General features: G+C 44.7%; 1 protein-coding gene across 6 annotated transcripts in view; it reads right to left on the bottom strand.

Moving 5' to 3' along the window:
• LOC107267517 (trithorax group protein osa) overlaps nt 1–18571 on the bottom strand; it is a 20831-nt gene continuing 2260 nt past the window's right edge. For 5 of the 6 annotated variants that reach the window (XM_025084832.1, XM_015739346.2, XM_025084829.1 and 2 more), the window contains one exon: nt 1–4523. In XM_025084832.1, coding sequence (XP_024940600.1) covers nt 999–4523 — 3525 coding nt within the window. In that variant the 3' untranslated portion in view covers nt 1–998. Of the gene's footprint in view, nt 4524–7219; nt 7799–18571 lie in introns of those variants that run through there. The other variant, XM_015739347.2, reaches the window with a different exon arrangement.

Consider the following 18571-nt stretch of genomic DNA (forward strand, 5'->3'; position numbering starts at 1 on the left):
TTTACTTAAAAAGTATACATTTATTTACACGTGTACACTGGTTCAGTAAACACGTATCGAAAGTGCGTCGTATCTAAGGAGACATCACTTTTATTAATTTGCGTATCGATCTTTTCCTTAGATACGAAGAACGTCGTCCTCTCGAAAATAAAACAATAAATTAATGAATTAATATAAAAAAAAAGTAGCAATAAAATATTGAGAATGGATATGTATGGCCTGTGAGCTCGTAACGATGCTTCTCTTCGCTTTTACCTTTGAAATGTAGGATGAGCAGCGTCATTACGTAAATAAGAAACACGAAGATGAAGCAGACTCTCGTAGCACCGTTTCTGAGGAATTTTTAATCAAGAGCCGAAAGAACATTTGTCAACTTTGACCTCAGTCAAATTGGAAGACCTAAAGTCTCTTTGCGTCACTCGTAATAATGACTGTAAGTTGTCAGTATTGACAATGACAGACCGATCGTACCTCATTCGCTTGTATCATTGATTTCAATAGATGAATAATCTCTATGTTCATCTCACTGACAGATATTCGTAATGAGCCTGACATTATCCTATTACTAAACTGAGCATCTTATTTCGATAGTATATCTAGAGTGTCGCACGAGAAATCAGTATACAATGATTTAGATACACGTGGACTGCGAGAGCGCGTAACCTAATGACCTAAATGAGTATTAATCGCGGTCGCCGATTTTTCACGATCGGCGCAGCGAATATCGGTGAAATTAGGTAAATTCGATGATCGAGGTCAAGATCGATCCCTTTCAGAATCGCAATACCAAAGGTCGAACACGAATGATCCTAGTCGATCATAAGGAAGGGATCTACGATCACGATCTAGGATTCATAATTTCACGCTTCGAATGAGCGTATGAGAATATGAGAATCTTCATGGCTTTTACAATCGTCTTGGGTCCGAGTGGTAATTGGAAACCAATGGACCGAAATCTCCATGAAGGATCTCTTTGGGCTGATGAAACTTCCGGTACCTCAAGAGGATTCGATAGCAGCGGAAGCGCTTAACATCGGCGAAGCTTCTGTCGAAGATGCCGAACTTTGGATGGGTTGCGCTTCGCTTTTATTCTCCAAGGATCTGGTTTCCTTCTTTGTTGCCTTTTTGTAATTGTCCTTGAAGAAAACTGCTACCTCGTCGTTGGACGATTTGGATTCCTCCTGTGACTCTTTTCCGTCTCTGTCCGCAGCTTCTTCGACCGGCTTCACGGCGTGATGCTCTGTACTTCTTTGAATAGTTATAAATTGGTCGTTGGCCTGAAGTAGGTCACTAGTCGCTGATCTCGACAAGTCGCCGTAGACCTCCTCCAGAGGCTGAGCCTGTGGCGGACCCTGAAGTTGAATTTGCCCATTCTCTGGCTGTTCTATGGCTGCAAGGATATCCTGAAGGAGGCCGTTAGATAGAACCTGTTCGTGGCTGATATTTCCGTCGGAATTCGATGTTCCTAAACCACCGTCGGCTGGCTGGATCTGAAGAGAGTACGTCCCTCTGGAGCCTTGGATTTGGAAATCATCCGAACCGGATGCCGTCAGACCCTGAGCAAGTGCCAAAGCTTCGCTGCCCTCGTACGTTTTTAAGAATTGATTCCCGTCAACTTGTTCCGTTCCCAAATTTTTGGCCTGACCTAACCCTTGCGCCGTCAGCGCAGCGGTTAGAGCTTCCGCTGACACCTGGCCATTTCCGTCGCTGAGGAGACTGCCTCCGAAATCGTAAGAGTTCAGTGATTGACCAGACGATGCAGAGAGAATGTTTGAGTAGTCGGAAGACGTTTGAATATGGTTCGTTGTTAAGGCTGCTGCTGCTGCTCCAGTCTGATCCGATAGTCCATAACTTACTCCTATTGGATTTCCATAACTGTCCTTCAGATCATTCTTCTGCTGTTCATGACTCTGGAGATCGAGCTCGTTCACGGATGGCGGCGCATATGCAGCTGCCAATGAATTTGACTGTAAATTTATAGCTGACTGAGGATTAAGGGCTGGAATATTCAGTGCCGGACTCAACGATGAACTGAGACTATCAACATTCAGCGATCCCACAAGATTATTAGAGACACTGGAAGAGAGTGAACTTGACTGTGAGTAATCGTTGGAACCGGAACTCTCAACATGCACATGATTTCCCAGATCCTTGATACTGAAAGCATCACTGGACTTCTGAAAACCACAATCGTGAATAGGTCCTAAAGATAAGCCAGAAGGTGGTGCAGGTGAACCATATGTGGAAAGGCTGTTTCCAATGTTATTGTACAAGTTTCCTCCGAAACCGGAAGAGGTAGAGATGAAGGAAGAGGCCGGTCCAAAATTCGGTGCACCATAAGTGATAACCGGTGCTGGTGTATTGAAGTCGGTAAAAGACAACGGCGTCCCATAGTTCACGTTAGGAGCAGCCAAGGCAGAGTTCCAACTTAATGAGGCGCCATTGCCGAAGGAATTGCTGGAATCGAATGAATTTGCAAAAGATCCAGCGCTTCCGCTTGATTGGAAAGCTATCGGTGCACCCAGTGTTGGTAATTGTTGATCGAGAACCAGAGGTGGACCGAAATTCTTCGGTGGTGGCGGTAGCGGTTTTTTAAACTCGACCTGAGGATGTGGAGGTACGAAACGATGCAAGGAGGTGAATAACGTTGGCGGGATGGGTTCCCGGAACTTTATAGGTGGACGAGTTCTAGGAGGAATCAAAGATGCCGTTAGAGATGGAGGTGGACCATGCTTCAGGGAATGATGCCTGTGATGATGATGTCCATGCTTTTGGTGCGAACTACTGAATGAATTGGAAAAAGAATTGCCGAAGGCATTGCTGAAGGAGTGTGAGGTTCCACCACGAATGCCCTGAGAAGGTGGATAAGGTCCATTCTTTGAGTAGGAGGATGGAGGTGGCGCACCATAAGAATCGATAGGTGGTGGAGGTGGCGGTAAGGGCAGAGAAGGATCTCCAAAATTAGTAAAGGCAGGCGCATAACTTCCAAAACCGCCTCCGAAAGAAGAGGAACCAGAGAAGGAACCTGATACGGGTGCTCCATAAGTCTGAAGAGGTTGCTCGGTCAAAGGTAAAGCTATGCCGGCATTGGAGTGGAAGGAATGTGAGGAGCCTCCAAAGGAGGAGCTGCTACTGTCTGAGATGGAAAGTCCGTGAAGATCGGAGCTTAAAGATCCTGAATTGGGTACAAGCTTGAAGCCTACAGTCTTTACGATGGAAAGTGCTCCACCGTTAGGTGCACCGTACTGCGGCAAAAGTTGATCCTGTACATTGTTCTGATGAATAGATCCCGATGAAGGTGGTCCATACTGATCACTTGGTATTGATCCGAGTCCTGCATTCGATGGAGTATACTGATCCTGAGAGTTCTCGTAATGCGGCAGTGGTGGAGGCGGCAGGCCGTTGCTTTCGGAGGATGCGGATGATTGGTGAACAGAGGTCTTGAGATCTTGAGCTTCGGAACTATGAATAGGTTCTCCATAGGAGTCACTTGGTATATTCGACGAAGAATATTGAAGATTGTTCGATCCGGAACTGGAGTGCGATGAGCTCAAGTGGGAGCTTGAAGACACAAAACTAGAGGAAGACGAAGAAGAGGATCCACCGTGGGAGAGAATACGCGCATCGTCCGCGGGAGGACCATAACTATCTGACGGTGGTCCATACTGCTGATCAGGAGCTCCAACCAAACCGGCAATAGGTTGCCATCCGTCGTACTTTATATCAGGTGGTGTAGGAGGTGCTGGTACACCCGGGGGCGGTGGCGGTGGATGAGGTGGTCCATAAGAATCCCCAGGTGGCGAGGAGAACCTTGGCGGCTGTGCAGCTGACGGTGGTGGACCATACTCATCCTGAGGTCCCGAAGGACCAAAAGGAAGAGCTGCTGCTATATTCGGTGGACCATAGGCCTCGACAGTTATCGGAATTGGCGGTCCATGACCTGGTTTGGACGGTCCGAATCTAGGAGGTGGTCCATACTGTGAAGAAGGAGGTGGACCAAAGCTTGGAGGTGGTCCGTACTGTGTTGATGGCGGTCTCGGCGGTCTGAACGAAGGTGGTGGTCCATACTGTTGCTTAGGAGGTCCATAATGAGGTTTTGGTGGACCATAGCTGAGCTTTGGTGGGCCGTAACTTTGCTTTGGCGGCGGTCCGTAATGTGGTTTTGGTTTGCGAGGTGGCGGCCCATAGATAGCTGCAGGGTTGCCTTGTATTGGAGGGGCTGGTGGTAGTTCGGGAGGTGGTGGCTCATATATCGGGGTCGGTCGCAGATCGCCTGTTAGTTCAGGTGGTCCATAGGCAGGTGCAGGACCGTTAAAACTTCCACCAAACGGTGGACCATATTCTTGCGTCAAAGAAGGTGGTCCATACGAGTTGCTTATACGATCACCAGCATCACCATCCTTTACATTTTCTCCAAGTTCATCATGTTGTCCTGATCCTGACTGGACGTTAGAGGACGCCTTGTTCACCACCGCCAAGACATCCTGACCGACTAGTAGAACACAGAGAAGCGCGACTGCCATCTAAAAAACAAAATGCCCACTTAAAATAATACATTTAGCCGCATCCACTCCCAACTATCCACACTCTTGTATGATTCTCTCTCTTTCTTAATTAAAACCCCTCAACCTCTCCCACCCTTTAGCCTTCGGTCCAATGACCCCCTGTCAAACCTGACATATGACGTCACTACTATGAAATTTAGTACCCAGACGAACTCACCTCCGCCGAGGAGGAGAAATTTGCAAATGGCCGAGATAAGAAACCTGCATATAAGGCCCCAACGCGTGCGTGCCAGCCGGCAGCGGAATTATAGCTACTCTCTCTCGGTCGGCGATTCCACATCTACACGTGTAATAAACCAACCCAACCTAACATAAATACATAAATACACAGGCATATACGCGGGCAATACAAAAGCCATTGAGGATCCTAGGAACGAGATGATGCCCACGGGAGAGCAGCACTCTCGGCAGGCGTTCTTTTTTGCAAATGGCCAATACTCACTCCCAGCTGAGGCCCCAAATTGCGAGCAGACTCCTGCCGACTAATTAGCTCGTTAGGCAAATTACGGACCCAGCAAGTCGGCTTAACAGCCGTGTACACTCGACTCGCCTGCAGGTGCGTCTTCTCTACATATATAGATAGTCAGACACTCGGCCATGTGCTTCTACGTATTCTCATTGTACATATCGGAGGCCGTGAGAATATAAAATCCTCCTAGGAAGAACACAAGCTAACCCTATACGTATATCTATATGTGTTATGTGAAAATTATGCAAACCAACGTCATCCACTGCGCGTTAAGTGAACCACCAATGTTACCCTGGAAAGTCAATATGCATTCCGGTGACTTCCGGCAGGAAAGATGGAGAGGGAACAAAATTCTCAATGATCGTGAGTTGAATCCTTCCTCCGAGGAAGTCCCGGAATTGCTACGGGATAAAGGATAGGCGATAGTTCCATGCAACTTTGGCATCTGTCAAGGATGGGAGTAGGGAGGGTCGAGCGAGGATGACAACGTGGGATAAAGTAGCACGTTGGCCGAGATGCAAGGCTAACATAATAAGCTGTACTTTCTCCAGACGACCACGAGAAATTCCTACATGCGGCTGCTGCACATCCCGATGATGACTTCGAAGAAATTCTACGTCCGCTTATTCGTTTCGGCTAATCACAATCTATATATGACATACAGGCTTTAGCATAAATCTCAATGATCGTGCACAGTGGACGGTGCCCCCGTTAACGCCGTGCATGTGTTCTAGTGAATCTGTGAAAACTCAAGAGTAATCTAACTGATGACGAGAGACTGTGGAAACGATTCTCCGATTCACGATCCAGAGTAACCTGAGGCTCTTGTAATCGTAAGGCATGCGGATTCGAAGGTTGTACATTCGGAGGAAAGCGAAGGTGTAATCCTTACGGATTCTACCTTAAAAGCTTGCTACGAATTGGTCGATCGTAAACGAGGCGATAAATTATGCTTCCAAGGCGAAGTGCCGCATAAATTTCTCGGGTTCTTGAATCTCAACGAGATTCAACGAGTCGGTCGGTTCTCGCCCTACCGAGTTACACATTTAGCCAGGATCTTCCACGTTGAAGTAAACCACCTGGGAAAGTGAGGAGGCCCAGGGGGGGGGAAAGGGATAGAAGAGAGGGAGAAAAACAACTCAATTCCCAAGAGCCCCGAATATAACGAGTGGATAATAAAAATGATACAAACAATACAATCCAATGAAATCTATAATTCGACGCTACAGACACGGACCGCAATAGTTCTTAGGAATAATTGTGAAAGCGATAAAGGCAAGTGGCCAATCGTATCGCAAGACATTCCGTCGTCGCCGGGAACTGGTTCGTGGTTCGACTAATTCTGCGGAATTCCGGAAAAGGAATTAGTGAGAAATTGAGTAAGAATGAAAACAGCTAGGGGAAGGAGTCTTGCGTGTTTCTTAGGTATAAGGTTCGAGGGTTACAACCTACTACTAAGTATACCTACAACCTACTAGGTAGTTAGACCCAGGACGTATTACGTAGGTCGTGCAGTAGCTCACTTGACTGGGTCAAACGCCTTCCTCATGCATAGTCATACGCTAATCACGGAGGACACGTGCATTATGCGATACATTGCTTCTTATCGGGGATCAATTGCATTCACAGTGCTGCAGCTATCAATTTCTCATTTTCTTCTCGAGGATGGAGAAAGAGATTGTTGAGTCATTAGCGTCACGAGAAAAATTGTTAAATTGACATTTCTATATTTATCAAATAATTTCTTATCAACGTATAAAGATCAATGGACTTGTACACATATAATAACCATATCGACCCGGTAAAATATAAAATGGTAATCACAGAAAATTTGACAAAATAGAATTGGTCACTGGGTACTGTATCATAGAAGCCCTGATATCAGCGAGTACGTTACCCGATAAAAACCTGGCAATTACTTAATCTCTGGTCAAGAATCAGTCGCTGGTTAATTATCGTAATTAATGCAGTGAAGCGTGTATAAAATCGTGTGTCGTGCATTACTGCGTCACGTTCGCGCAGGGATTAATTATCTGAAGATTTATGAGAAACTGCGCTCGCACTTGAATAGCATTTTTTGGCACGATCCTTTTTTTGATTAAAAAAAAAAAAAAAGAAATTAAGAAAGAGAGAAAATCTTTATACGTAAAATTATATATATCCTTGTGTACGAATCAGTACCTACCTTAAACTTAGCCATGGCACTTGCTTATCTCGAATCCACACTACACTAAGTAAATCAATGAAATCCAAATCACTGTACAGTCCGATATAAATGAATACACCACACTCAGTAAATGATGTCTTCCTTGAGAAGATCTGTCAGTTGTTACCTCGGTTCATCTGTCGCGCACCATCTTTACGTATCAAGCACTTTGGTCCCCTGCGCTTCACTCAAAAAATGTTGAGGCCCCCGAGTGGGCCCAGCTTATATAGACTCCGCGAGGGGGCACGCGCCGTACAAGCTCCCATCGCTGCCAGCACAATCGGCGGGAGTAGGTTGGTACCTACCGACCAGGTCGTCCAGGGTGAGCGTCGAGTAGAGGAGGAACCGAGAGGAAGTACGAGTCGTGAGGAGTCTTCGGGAGTCACGCGGAACTAGAGGAAAGAGGAAGAAGGATAGAGAGAGTAAATGAGGTATTCAGTGCAGGATAGAGATATATATGTGTGTATATGCTACCATGGCGAAGAGCGAAGAGTGAAGAGGAGGCCTAAGCGAGTGGAAGAGCAGAGAGCAACTTCTCCTCACACATCATTTAAAAATTCTGTTTGCAGAGAAAGTAGGCTACTCGAGTCACTCTTGGGGCGAAGATGCGCGCCGAAGGTAGTCTTCGTGTCGTATCGAATCCAGACGAGAGGCACGAGTGACGTTGGATTTTTCGAATGGCAAACAGAAGCGTTTAGAGAGTGAAATTTCTTCTTTGTGAAAATATGAAGGAGCGATGATGGAGATTTTACCTTGTCGGGCAATTTGAAGGTGTACTTTTTTAAAAGCTGTAATTACCAAAGGTTCAATGAAGAGCTGGAGGTGCGTGAGGCGGATAAGTGCTAGAAATAAGCAAATGGAAGGAGCCGTGTTATTCAGCCTTCAAGGCGCATATAGGTTAGCTCAATAATGCAAGGCTAAACGGTAACCTTGATGGGGTTGGCTGTGCTACCGCGTCTTTGCATCCCGGCGCCATTAGGAGTAACGAGACGCGTAAACAAAGTTGTTTTGGGATGCAAAATGCAAAACAGTATAGCCAGTTCCAAAATGGAAATTAATTTTGCTCGACCTGGGAAAAGCGGCGAGAAGTCGAGCCAAATGAAAACTCTAAAGTAAAATCGATCTTCAGAAAAGACGCCTTTGAGCATCAAATTTGCATAATATTTTTCCTGGGTAAAAAAGAATCGGCTAGTTTATTCTTTCTCGTAATAGTAACCGGCACCGAATGGTTCTACCTGTATAGAGAAAAACGTCGGTTATTCTACATATCTTAGAGTTTATCTTCTACTCGAGTCCCTAACTCCATCCGTCTTGACTGTTCTCGTCGACCATAAGGGATGCACATTTTGTTATTCTCTATTGCGGACACTTTTATGCCGCCCTTTACGATTTCAAATCCGAATCCCAGTCTCGTAATTTTACTCTCTAATCTCAATCCCAATCACACGCGCGTACACTCATCGATTCTTTCTCGGTCAAGGCAACATTCGTAGATACGTTTTTAGGATTTTAGGGTCACTGGGATTGGAATGTGCGCAGGTGCGGCAACATCTCATCGGCTGGTTAAACTTTCTTCTTTCTTTTCTCGCGTCTGAGGTCATCCGACACTCGGGGCTCGGTAACCTCATACCAAATGGGATGTTTTTCATAAAATCGTTAAAGGATATTCATACATTTATTTCAATATAATTTAACCAAGAATATTCTCTCCTGGCTGCCAATCGATAACTATAAACTATAGCTTTAAACAGTAAATAATTAACTTAATGTCTTCCTATTCCCATTTCTATTCCCTATATTCCTTGTCCCACCTCGTTCCTAATCCTCTTCGGTTGTTTTAAAAACTTCGTGAAGTTGGCAAAAAGTGAAGTTTCGTAACACTTCAGGCGAGTAAGTACCAACTTGACGGATCGTAAGACGCAACACTCCAGAGTACAATGCAACGATGGGAATTTGATATTTCGAAGCGACTCGTGAACGCGCGACCCGCCTTCTGCTCTTGCCGCTCGTGTCGTAACTTCCAAGATGTAACCCAGGACTGGTTCTCGTATTTCCGTATTGGCCACAATTAGAATCATCAACAAAGTTATTTCTTCATCCTTCGTTATCCACTGGGAAAATTAGCCAATAGTCAAGATCCCAATTAAGGTATTGTTCCCAAGATCCTTCTTTCGAAATTACCGACTACCGCAAGAGTTACCCCAAATGGAATCTACGTCAAAATTCAAGATTCACCATTTCCAGTTAATCGCTAACGAAGCACCGTACTTTCGTGTCGGCTCTTTCTGTCTTCGGTTTCGCCTTTATATCGACTACTAAGTACGAGTGCAATGACGCCAACGAGAAATTGGTTTGATGTCAGCTATTATCGGAGAAAGTTTACAACGTTCGTCGTTTAGTTAAGCTTTATCAGGGACTCGGGGACGCTGAGACGTCGGGACGGCGATACGACGCTATCCGTACCGTTACTTGTCTATTGAACCACATTTGCCGATCCTTTCTAAGTATATATTGTACTGTTTGAATTAGCGAGTGTCTAAATTTTTAACAACGATACCTATACATATGTAATAATAATAATAATAATTTTGGTCAAGTTGATCTTATTCTTACGGCTTATTGGCTTTTATTCAACGGAAATGAAACTTCCTACATGATAAGATGCCGTACTGTATGATTGCGTAATAATTCTCGCGCTCCAAATAAGACACGTAACCTGTAATACACGCTGGTAATGTCCGTAACGAGGACGTAATTCTTTAGATCTTTATTAGCTCGATTTATCCCGGCTACGCCTCGGTGAGCTAAACTTTTTCATGCAGCCTAAACACGCCATCATTACACTATGCTATATTCCATACGTGCTTTTACTGTTTCCCATATGGCATTCCTTTTGTTGGCCGAAAACATCTTCCTTTCCAGTAAAGATTTCACTTGCTTGTTATGTTTTGTTAAATTTCCTTCCGAGAATCCTTTTCTCCCTCGAAACAGATAGAAAGCGAATGGAGCAACGGAGAATATTTGAATAGGCAAATACCCAAAAAGCTGAATAGCTGGCTATAGTTGAGAAATAACTGATTTACATGACACGCAAAAATTTCACAGCGCACTTGCGCAATTCCGAAAACAATTGAATCGAGACGATTTTAGTAACCCTTGGGTAACATTTTAAGAGCAATAAAAATAATCACAAAAATATTGCAAACCCTTCGGCCGCAGTAGACTAAACTGACTTGACCATAAAGGAACGATTATCATTGAACGAGAAAGCTGCATAACGAATGACACACGTGGTCCATATAGAGATTGGACACAAGGATTGTTCTATTGAAACTAAAAATTGCATATCTCCCGCCTGAATCATGAGTCTCGATTCGCAGTTAATCTCAACCGGAAATAAAGTCCATATCGTATGACGTCATAGTCACCATAAATGTAATAAATAATGCTGATCGTCAAACCGGAACCGGAACCGGGACTTGCAATTGAAACCACGAGCATCAGAGTTTTCACCATGACTCCCAAGTCCCGAAGTAACAAACCGAACCCGCATGATTCATCGGGTGAAATTATAATGCGAATATTAACCATTTATCGCATTATAATACCTCTGAAATTTGATCTCAAACCCGATAGAAGCTCTAAGTAAAAGCGAAAGGTTTACAGAAGAGAGAAAACAAAAGTCAAAAATGGGCCATGATGGATGCCACGTCGTAAATATACGTTTTCTCTTAAAAGCGACATATGAAAACGTTGAAATTCCATAAACCCATTGAAACAACACAACGCGTACCACTCTCTATGAACGATACACGTGCAGCTGTTTTTTTTTTCATTTTTTCCTTTTACTTCCCCCTTCGACAACTTCGCTCCTGAACGGACTGTCAACCAGTCGAGAGTCAAGAGGCTTAACCGCAGGTCATTAGCATAGATTCCAGGGAGCCCGTGAGCATCTTCACGGCCGTTGATCGGACTGCACTTTCTCCGGTAAGGCTTCACGATGATCGTGGACGATCGTAAAGGATCGTGAAGCATCGTGAGAGCCCAAGGCCTTCTTTTCCGGTTTGCCCTGGCACTGAACCGGCAATACTTTTACCAGTGGAGAACAGAGTGCCGGCCATGGTGAAGGCTACTCGACCTTGTCCTCGTGGACGAGTATATAGTCACTCCAAGATACATACATACAGGTAGTGCAGACTCTCCCAGGAGGACGGAATATACCTCCGGTATACCGGATCGTGCGTTACGAGCATCAGAGCAAAGCTAGGTCAGACCAGGATACATGAAACAACCATAACGGCATAGGACCCTGTAGAATACATAGGGATACACCCTGCACGAGAGCCAGCATAGTTATTATGCTGTACTATATGGTAGATATATTACCGGTATCAGCAATAGCTATTAGTAGCCACTTTGACAAGCGACTCGTAAATTTTCCGGTTTCCACTATTGTCCCCATTCTCGATGGAGCCGTCCGATGGGATGAGAACGTCGAGCACCTTCTGCCTGCCGAATAGACATATATCTACGCAGTCCTTATGCGGACCACAGTACGCGACACGCATCCTCCTTGGACAAGGTACAAGTGGGCGTACGGTCTGGCTGAAGTCTACTGCTTTGCAAGACTATATAGACGGGATGAATATCGACTCTCGCAAGGCAGCGGGCGACACGAGTGGCTACGTAACTAGCCTACATGGGCTAAATCGGAATTGTAAATTCAGAGACGATGGAAGACGGAGGAGATTGAATGGTAAGGAGAACGAATATGGCGAGAGGACTGTAGCTAGTGACTGGTGACTTATCGCTTGATGAAAAGAGAACCGTAGCCTCGAGGTACTCCGATCAGAAGAAAGCGTCCTTGTCGGTTGAACTTGCGTTACGATCCGAACGGAACCGTCAACCTGGTCAGCCTGGTCAGCCTGGTCGTTGACCAATACGAGACAGGAATAGTTACCTGGCTTGAGACTTATTTTCAAGATACGAAAGTCTAGTCGCTCGCGCGAAACGAATGCAAGTTGCACTTTCTATCAGGAACGAATCTTCCGGCTTGAAGACTGACATTACGAGTCCTACTTCCGGTTTTCCGCAGTGCCCCTCCTGCGGATCGCAGTCCAACGCTCTCGCTGTCAATTTCGCTCTTTGATATCCTGGACCCCGAGAAGAAATGCCGGGATTATCAAGATATGTTTAAAATATGCGGTTGCATAGACGATCCATCGTATTTACTGCGTTTCCCCCAGGTAAACCGAATTCTCGAAATGCGCGACGACCGTGCTATTTCATATGAAAATATCAAGAAAGCCGACCCAGGTAACGGAGACAGAGGGACGTGACGTAGGACAGACATAGTCGCCGACTACTCCGGGGCATTTTAAAAATCTTCAAGCGCATCTACGGAATTCCCTATTAGAGAAACTCCGTCGCTTTAACGAGAAAAGATCACGTGGGGAAACGTAAATGCGTATAGTGTCAGTAGAGAGCGAAGACACGTAATGTTAAACGAAATATCCATGTACGCTAATATTATGCGCTCCTCGTCCTTTGATTTTCCCTTGTAAAATCTAATCGAGTCTCAGGGCTCCCCCATGAGACTGTAACGAATCGCCGGCGTCCAATGATGTCTCCTGGTGTTTGTCGTGGATTCACCCTTTACAGAGAAACGACCCTAGGAGAGAATACGTGTAGTCGGGGTAGTGAAGCCACGAAGTCCCGTCGCGGAGCTTCACTGGCTGTACGCGCGATTATAAATTGTAATGTAGATCGCAACGCCTGAATATGCATGGGGCGCGTATGGTACACAGAATTTATGACGGAGGCCATGTTTCATGATCTCGTCGAGATACGGGCAGCGTCTCCTCTAGCTACGGCACTTACATGACCGAGTATGCCTCCGTAAGATTGATTGACCGACAGAATTACAAGCGAACACTTTCTGATATTGGCTTCTACAATCGTAACCTCTTTCTTTTTTTTTTTTTTTTTCCTTTGAACTCCGTACTTCGAAATGCAGATCACGTGGCTGGACGACGTACGATCAGGGCATTTTAAACTATTCACTTACTTTTTAAATATGACTTTGAATAAACCCGATTCGCGACCAGGTGGTCTACCGGGTCTGATATATTCGTTAAATGCCTTCTAATTTAATGCGCGTTCTCAAAGTTTGGCACCTACGTAGCTTTCTTTTGCTTGATCCGTCGATCGTGTCGCGCGGATGTGTATCGTTTCGTACGCAGAGTTACTCCTTCCTCGTGCGTGGACCACTTTCTTATTGGTGAGCTGAGCTCTGGCTTCAGAGGTCTCTGACATACTGCCCGAGGCCCTTTCGTGACCCACATACGTCCCACATGTTCCAAATAATTGACGATTCTTCCTGGCCAGAAGCATTACGTTCCTCCTTTCGTTTGAGCAAATTAAATAACAGGGAAGATTGTCTCTGTGTATATAGACGTGGATATAGACACGTGAAATTAGGAAAAATATTACAAGTGTATCGAGGGAAATGATTCGATAAGGAATTTCGAAATATTGAATTGTTTAACAATGACGTGCGATAGGTGTGTCATATCTAATAATCGAATACTCAATGCGGATGCGTGGGTAAGTATTTGCATAACAGCTTAGCACAACGAGGTGAGAACTGTAGTAAGTGAAAGATGAAAGATGAAAGATAAAAGATAAAAGATCAGGAGGAAGTGTCTTTCACGAGCATTGTCTCCTTGTTCGACCGCAACGTTGATCGACAGATTAGCCGTCAGCACGAATATGACGACGTTCATCATGGGGAGAAAGTGACGGAAAGTATCAGGAATAAGTTTATATTATTATTATCCGTTTTCTTATCCGTTCTTTACGCTATATATGACGTAGCACAGAGTCCGTAGTGCTATGACGGTTACCGAACGACCGAACAAGACGCGATGAATGTCGAACGTGAAAAATGAGCGTTATCAATGTATTTTGAAAAATGACCAATTTTCTTATCGCCAAAAATTCTCCTCCTTGTCTGCGAACGGGAAAATGTTTCGAATTTCTTTTAGAGCGAATCTCCTGAATTCGTCAGAGTCGAATTTCCCGGGTCGTTCAAATCGAAGCACGGACCTTCCCATGGAATTCCATAGCCGCTCGGCCCCTGAGCTAAAATAAAACTATTACTCTATAAAGTGTATCCTCGGTAGCATCAGTTGGCAGAAAGGGATGAAAATCAGGAAGCCCCGAGCGCACTCGAGATACCAAAGATTCCTTCAGAGATTGCCGAAGGAATTTCACTCCAGTTGACGAACTCGAACTTCGTCTTGTCTTATATTCTCTTCTCCTATATCCCTTTGTCTGATACACCTCACGTCCTGGCTAAGGTTAGCTGGCAAGGCAGACTGACAGCCAAGAATCGGTTGGGCTGAACTCCACCATCCTTTAGAAAACCCATAGACGTACTCTTGAAAAAACAGTCAGAAACCGACTCGCCCGAGCCGCCCGAGTCAATGGTATCCCCGTCTACTTATAAAACTCTCCGAGCTGAAGTAGGAAACCTGAAGCTTAATGCCTTGGCGAGTGTCGGAATGCAGCAGCCCTTAGATCCTGGGGGATTTTTATTTTCACTCCTCCACCCTTTTCACTTACTCCTTTCACTCCTTCGCAACTCTTCTATAAAGTCCGCGACCGAATAGTACCTGGATTCCTTTATTTTCTACCTTTTCATTGACTTCCTCGGCAAGCCTTCTAGACTTGGCTCTCCGTCTCTGTCCCAATCAGCTTGTTTATTTGTCTTTTCTCTTTGGTGTGACTATCGGAACGTGTGTCGGCGCGTCACGCCAAATTGCGGGGAAATCGTTTAATCGGTATATCCAGTATTAAGGTCAATTCGAAAAGTTACCCTCCATATGGATACGGTACCGGCCAGTCTCGTGCACCTAGGCTGAATATTTCGGTGAAAATAAAAAGAAAGTCACCATAGGAGAATTTCGTGCGTTAAATTTGGCGCATATGCGAATTAAGCAAATTTGGCAAATGTGTGTCAACGTGACCCGAGTCTCCCCGGCATTCGCATGAATATGATAATTGGCAAAGAGTCTCCTTACACGGATTCGTCAGGAGTCATTGTGCGGACCAATCATCGAATTACGTTGACACGGTTCGATGACGGATCATTATTATCTTTAGTAAGTCATAGATCATTGATCTTTATGATTCCAATAGAAATTTCATCATTCGTAAGTGGGATAACATCTTTTGATCTGTCACGAAGAAAGTTCGTCTCCCTAAATAATTAAAATCATCCTCCTTCTCCTCAAGGATGGAGAAAACACATGTCCTCCTTTCCTTCCTAAATTCTTCGTACACGCCCAATTCGTTTGACTGGAGTCGTTAAATTTTTTTTCCAATAGATTAAAACTTATCGAAAAGATATATAGCTGATTGTGAGAGAGAAGGATATCGAAAGCTAAGTATCCGCGTGCTCGGTGTATAATTTCGAAAAATTAAAAAAAAAAATTGTAGCCACGTTTAATTAATTCTAATCGCGTTCTCGGGCACAGCTTGCAAACAACAAGCAAAGTTATTGTACCGAAATACGTGCTCACGGGAAGGACAATAAAATTTGCATAAATCGTTCTGGCCACTGGACGAACGAATGAACGAGCGAGAGGACGTACTTTATAGGAAGATCGAGTAGAGGGAGAGAGAGAGAGAGAAGAAAAGCAAAAAGCTTAACTGATCGCGAGTGACGTATAGGATGTAAGATCATGTGGAACAATCAAGGAACAAGATACCAGAAGACTGTCTGCCACGAGGAGGAAGCAATAAAAAGGCCAAATTTCTTATGCCAGTCATATCGCGTCTGTTGAAACTTAAAGCAAATTGTGGGAATCTATTTCCATACTGTAGTCAAGAGCCGCGGAAAGCTGATTTTTGTTTATGAACTATTTGCAGTGGTGCGATTTATGATGTGAATCGGAAAACCATAGAGAATGTTGGCATATCCGAGCCAAAGGGTTGGGAGGCGGATAGATAGGTATAGGCGCTAAGGCAGCAGCTCGGCCAGGCTGCCAGATCTACGACTGGAGCTGGAGCTATAACCTAGGAATGGAGACACGGAGAACGAAGGCGGCCACAAAACAGGCAGTCAGGCAGCAAGTCAGGCACACAGGCCACAGCGACTGCCACAGAGCAGACACCGAGTGACTGCACGCTGTTCGCCCTGGCCCGACTCCAAATCTACTCCATTCTACAAGCTTTTTCTATTTTACCCCCTTATTTTTCCGTTCGGCTGATTTATCGCTTTATTGCTCGCTACTACCCCAAAATCCCTTCCGTTCCACCCACCACGTCTCTAGGCCACCTTTCATCGGCCCTCAACACCGCGTGATACCTCCTGATGCTTTCCGTCATATTTCAGGATAGATGAGGATCTTTGGATAAGGGAATAAACGCGATTTTATTCGGCACCGAGTTACGACACTGTGAACAGGAAACATGATTACGCAACAGGAAGAAGGGTTGAGTTCAAACTAAGGGCACGCACTGGGCAATCACACTTTGTGAGTTATTGGAATAATTTCTAGAACATGCATCATAGGTCGAAATACCTCGAATGCTTCAGGCGCCGAACGTGCGTTGCGTAGTCGAGTTAATGTTGGTAGAACTGTTACCCTTCACTTACTACCACCCTCGATCGTATATCTTAATAATAAACTCACGTTATCCCTGTTAGGGGTAAGTCTTGATCCACCCTTATACAATACTGGTACCGTCATAGGCCTAAGAGTACAAGTACAATCACCCCATGCAAGTACAATTAACCAATAATTTGTTCCCAATGAAAATGTAGACTTTCTTCGGGTAGTATATGCAATTGACGAAAACGGGCATTCCCCTTCGTACCTCAATGTCAATCATACATATTTTTCGTGATTCGTACAAAGAAATGAAGTGTCGCGCCAAGTACCCAAGTAAAACCCGAGGAATATGGAACGCTCGAGGTAGATAGACCTGAGCTACGGAATGAGGATGCATTTCCCAGGAATACGTTTAAGAGAAGCCATCTCTGGCGAAGGATATCCAAACGCGTAGGCGAATCGAGCAGACGGCTGAGAGACACGACGACTTCCTTGGATATTCGCCAAAGGCGAAACGACTACGCCGACGACGACGACGACGACCAATCCCGAGCGATACACCTAAACCATGTGGTATCGTATACGTCCGTGTGTGCATAATGGAGACGTGTATGTCAGCTCCTGAACTTCCAGAGAATCCGCTGCGATGTCAGACTACCTACCTCCCCCTCCCCCCCTCCGACTCGCCACCCACCGCCCTTTGCCAGATATTCGTGAAACATCGGAAAGCCCTTAAATCAAAACCTACAATAAAGTACAGACTGTTTTCTACTCGTGCGAGTCAAGCACGTACGATCGCTCTAAATGGCTACTGAAAAGGTACTGAGGATCATCCGGAAGAAGCGAGTCCACAGAGACGGGGAGCTGGTGGTCCCGTGCCAGAAGTTACTTAGAAAATTGGACAAAATTGAAAAGATTGTCAGTAGAGACACAATGTTAAAGATCGGATATCTATTTTCTTGGTATCTTGCATAAAATTGTCGTATGTGGTCCTCGAAGACTTCTTTCAGACGTCTGTGCATGGGAACATTCGGACAGTACAATTCTAGCGACCGATGTCGTTTGGTATGCGCTTTCCGCAGTCGAGTAATTTCAAGTTGTACAATTCTAGTAGGATAATTTCGTATTACCTGAAACGCGTGACAACTCACTGATTATACCTTCGTGAAAATTCCTGTATTCTTCCCGTAGTTTCTATTCTTTTCGGAATAATTATCAATAACATCGAACGATCATAGTTTGAGAATATCTAACGAATCAATGTGAAACTAGGTAGAGTGACCGTATCGTAACCGATGTGAGATTCAATACGGATATGGATATGGATGACCCTCGTATTTTCACTATGAGAATTCTCCCATAAATCTGTTTTCCTATTAAGCCGTTTATAGATAATAAAGGAAAATACCGGTGCGCCGTCGCTGCTTATGCGGGTTGCATAAAATGTTGATAGATTAACCAGTAAAATGATCCGGGTACAGCGAAATACGTCTATGCCAAGGGGGCAGGTGAATCTATAACGATAATCCCCACTTTTTAATGGCTACAATAATCTAGGTTTCAGTAAAATACTTTCCTGGAGCCGTAATACCTTCCTACTTTTATTACATCATTTTTATCCTCCAGCAAGATACCGCATATAAACCCTATTTCTTCATCCACATTTATTGCAAGAACTGAAATCTGTAATCCAACATTTAAATCCAAGATG

This window comes from Cephus cinctus, unplaced genomic scaffold (genome assembly GCF_000341935.2).
Source record: "Cephus cinctus unplaced genomic scaffold, Ccin1 Ccin1_scaffold0407, whole genome shotgun sequence".
NCBI classification, from domain to species: Eukaryota; Metazoa; Arthropoda; class Insecta; order Hymenoptera; family Cephidae; genus Cephus; species Cephus cinctus.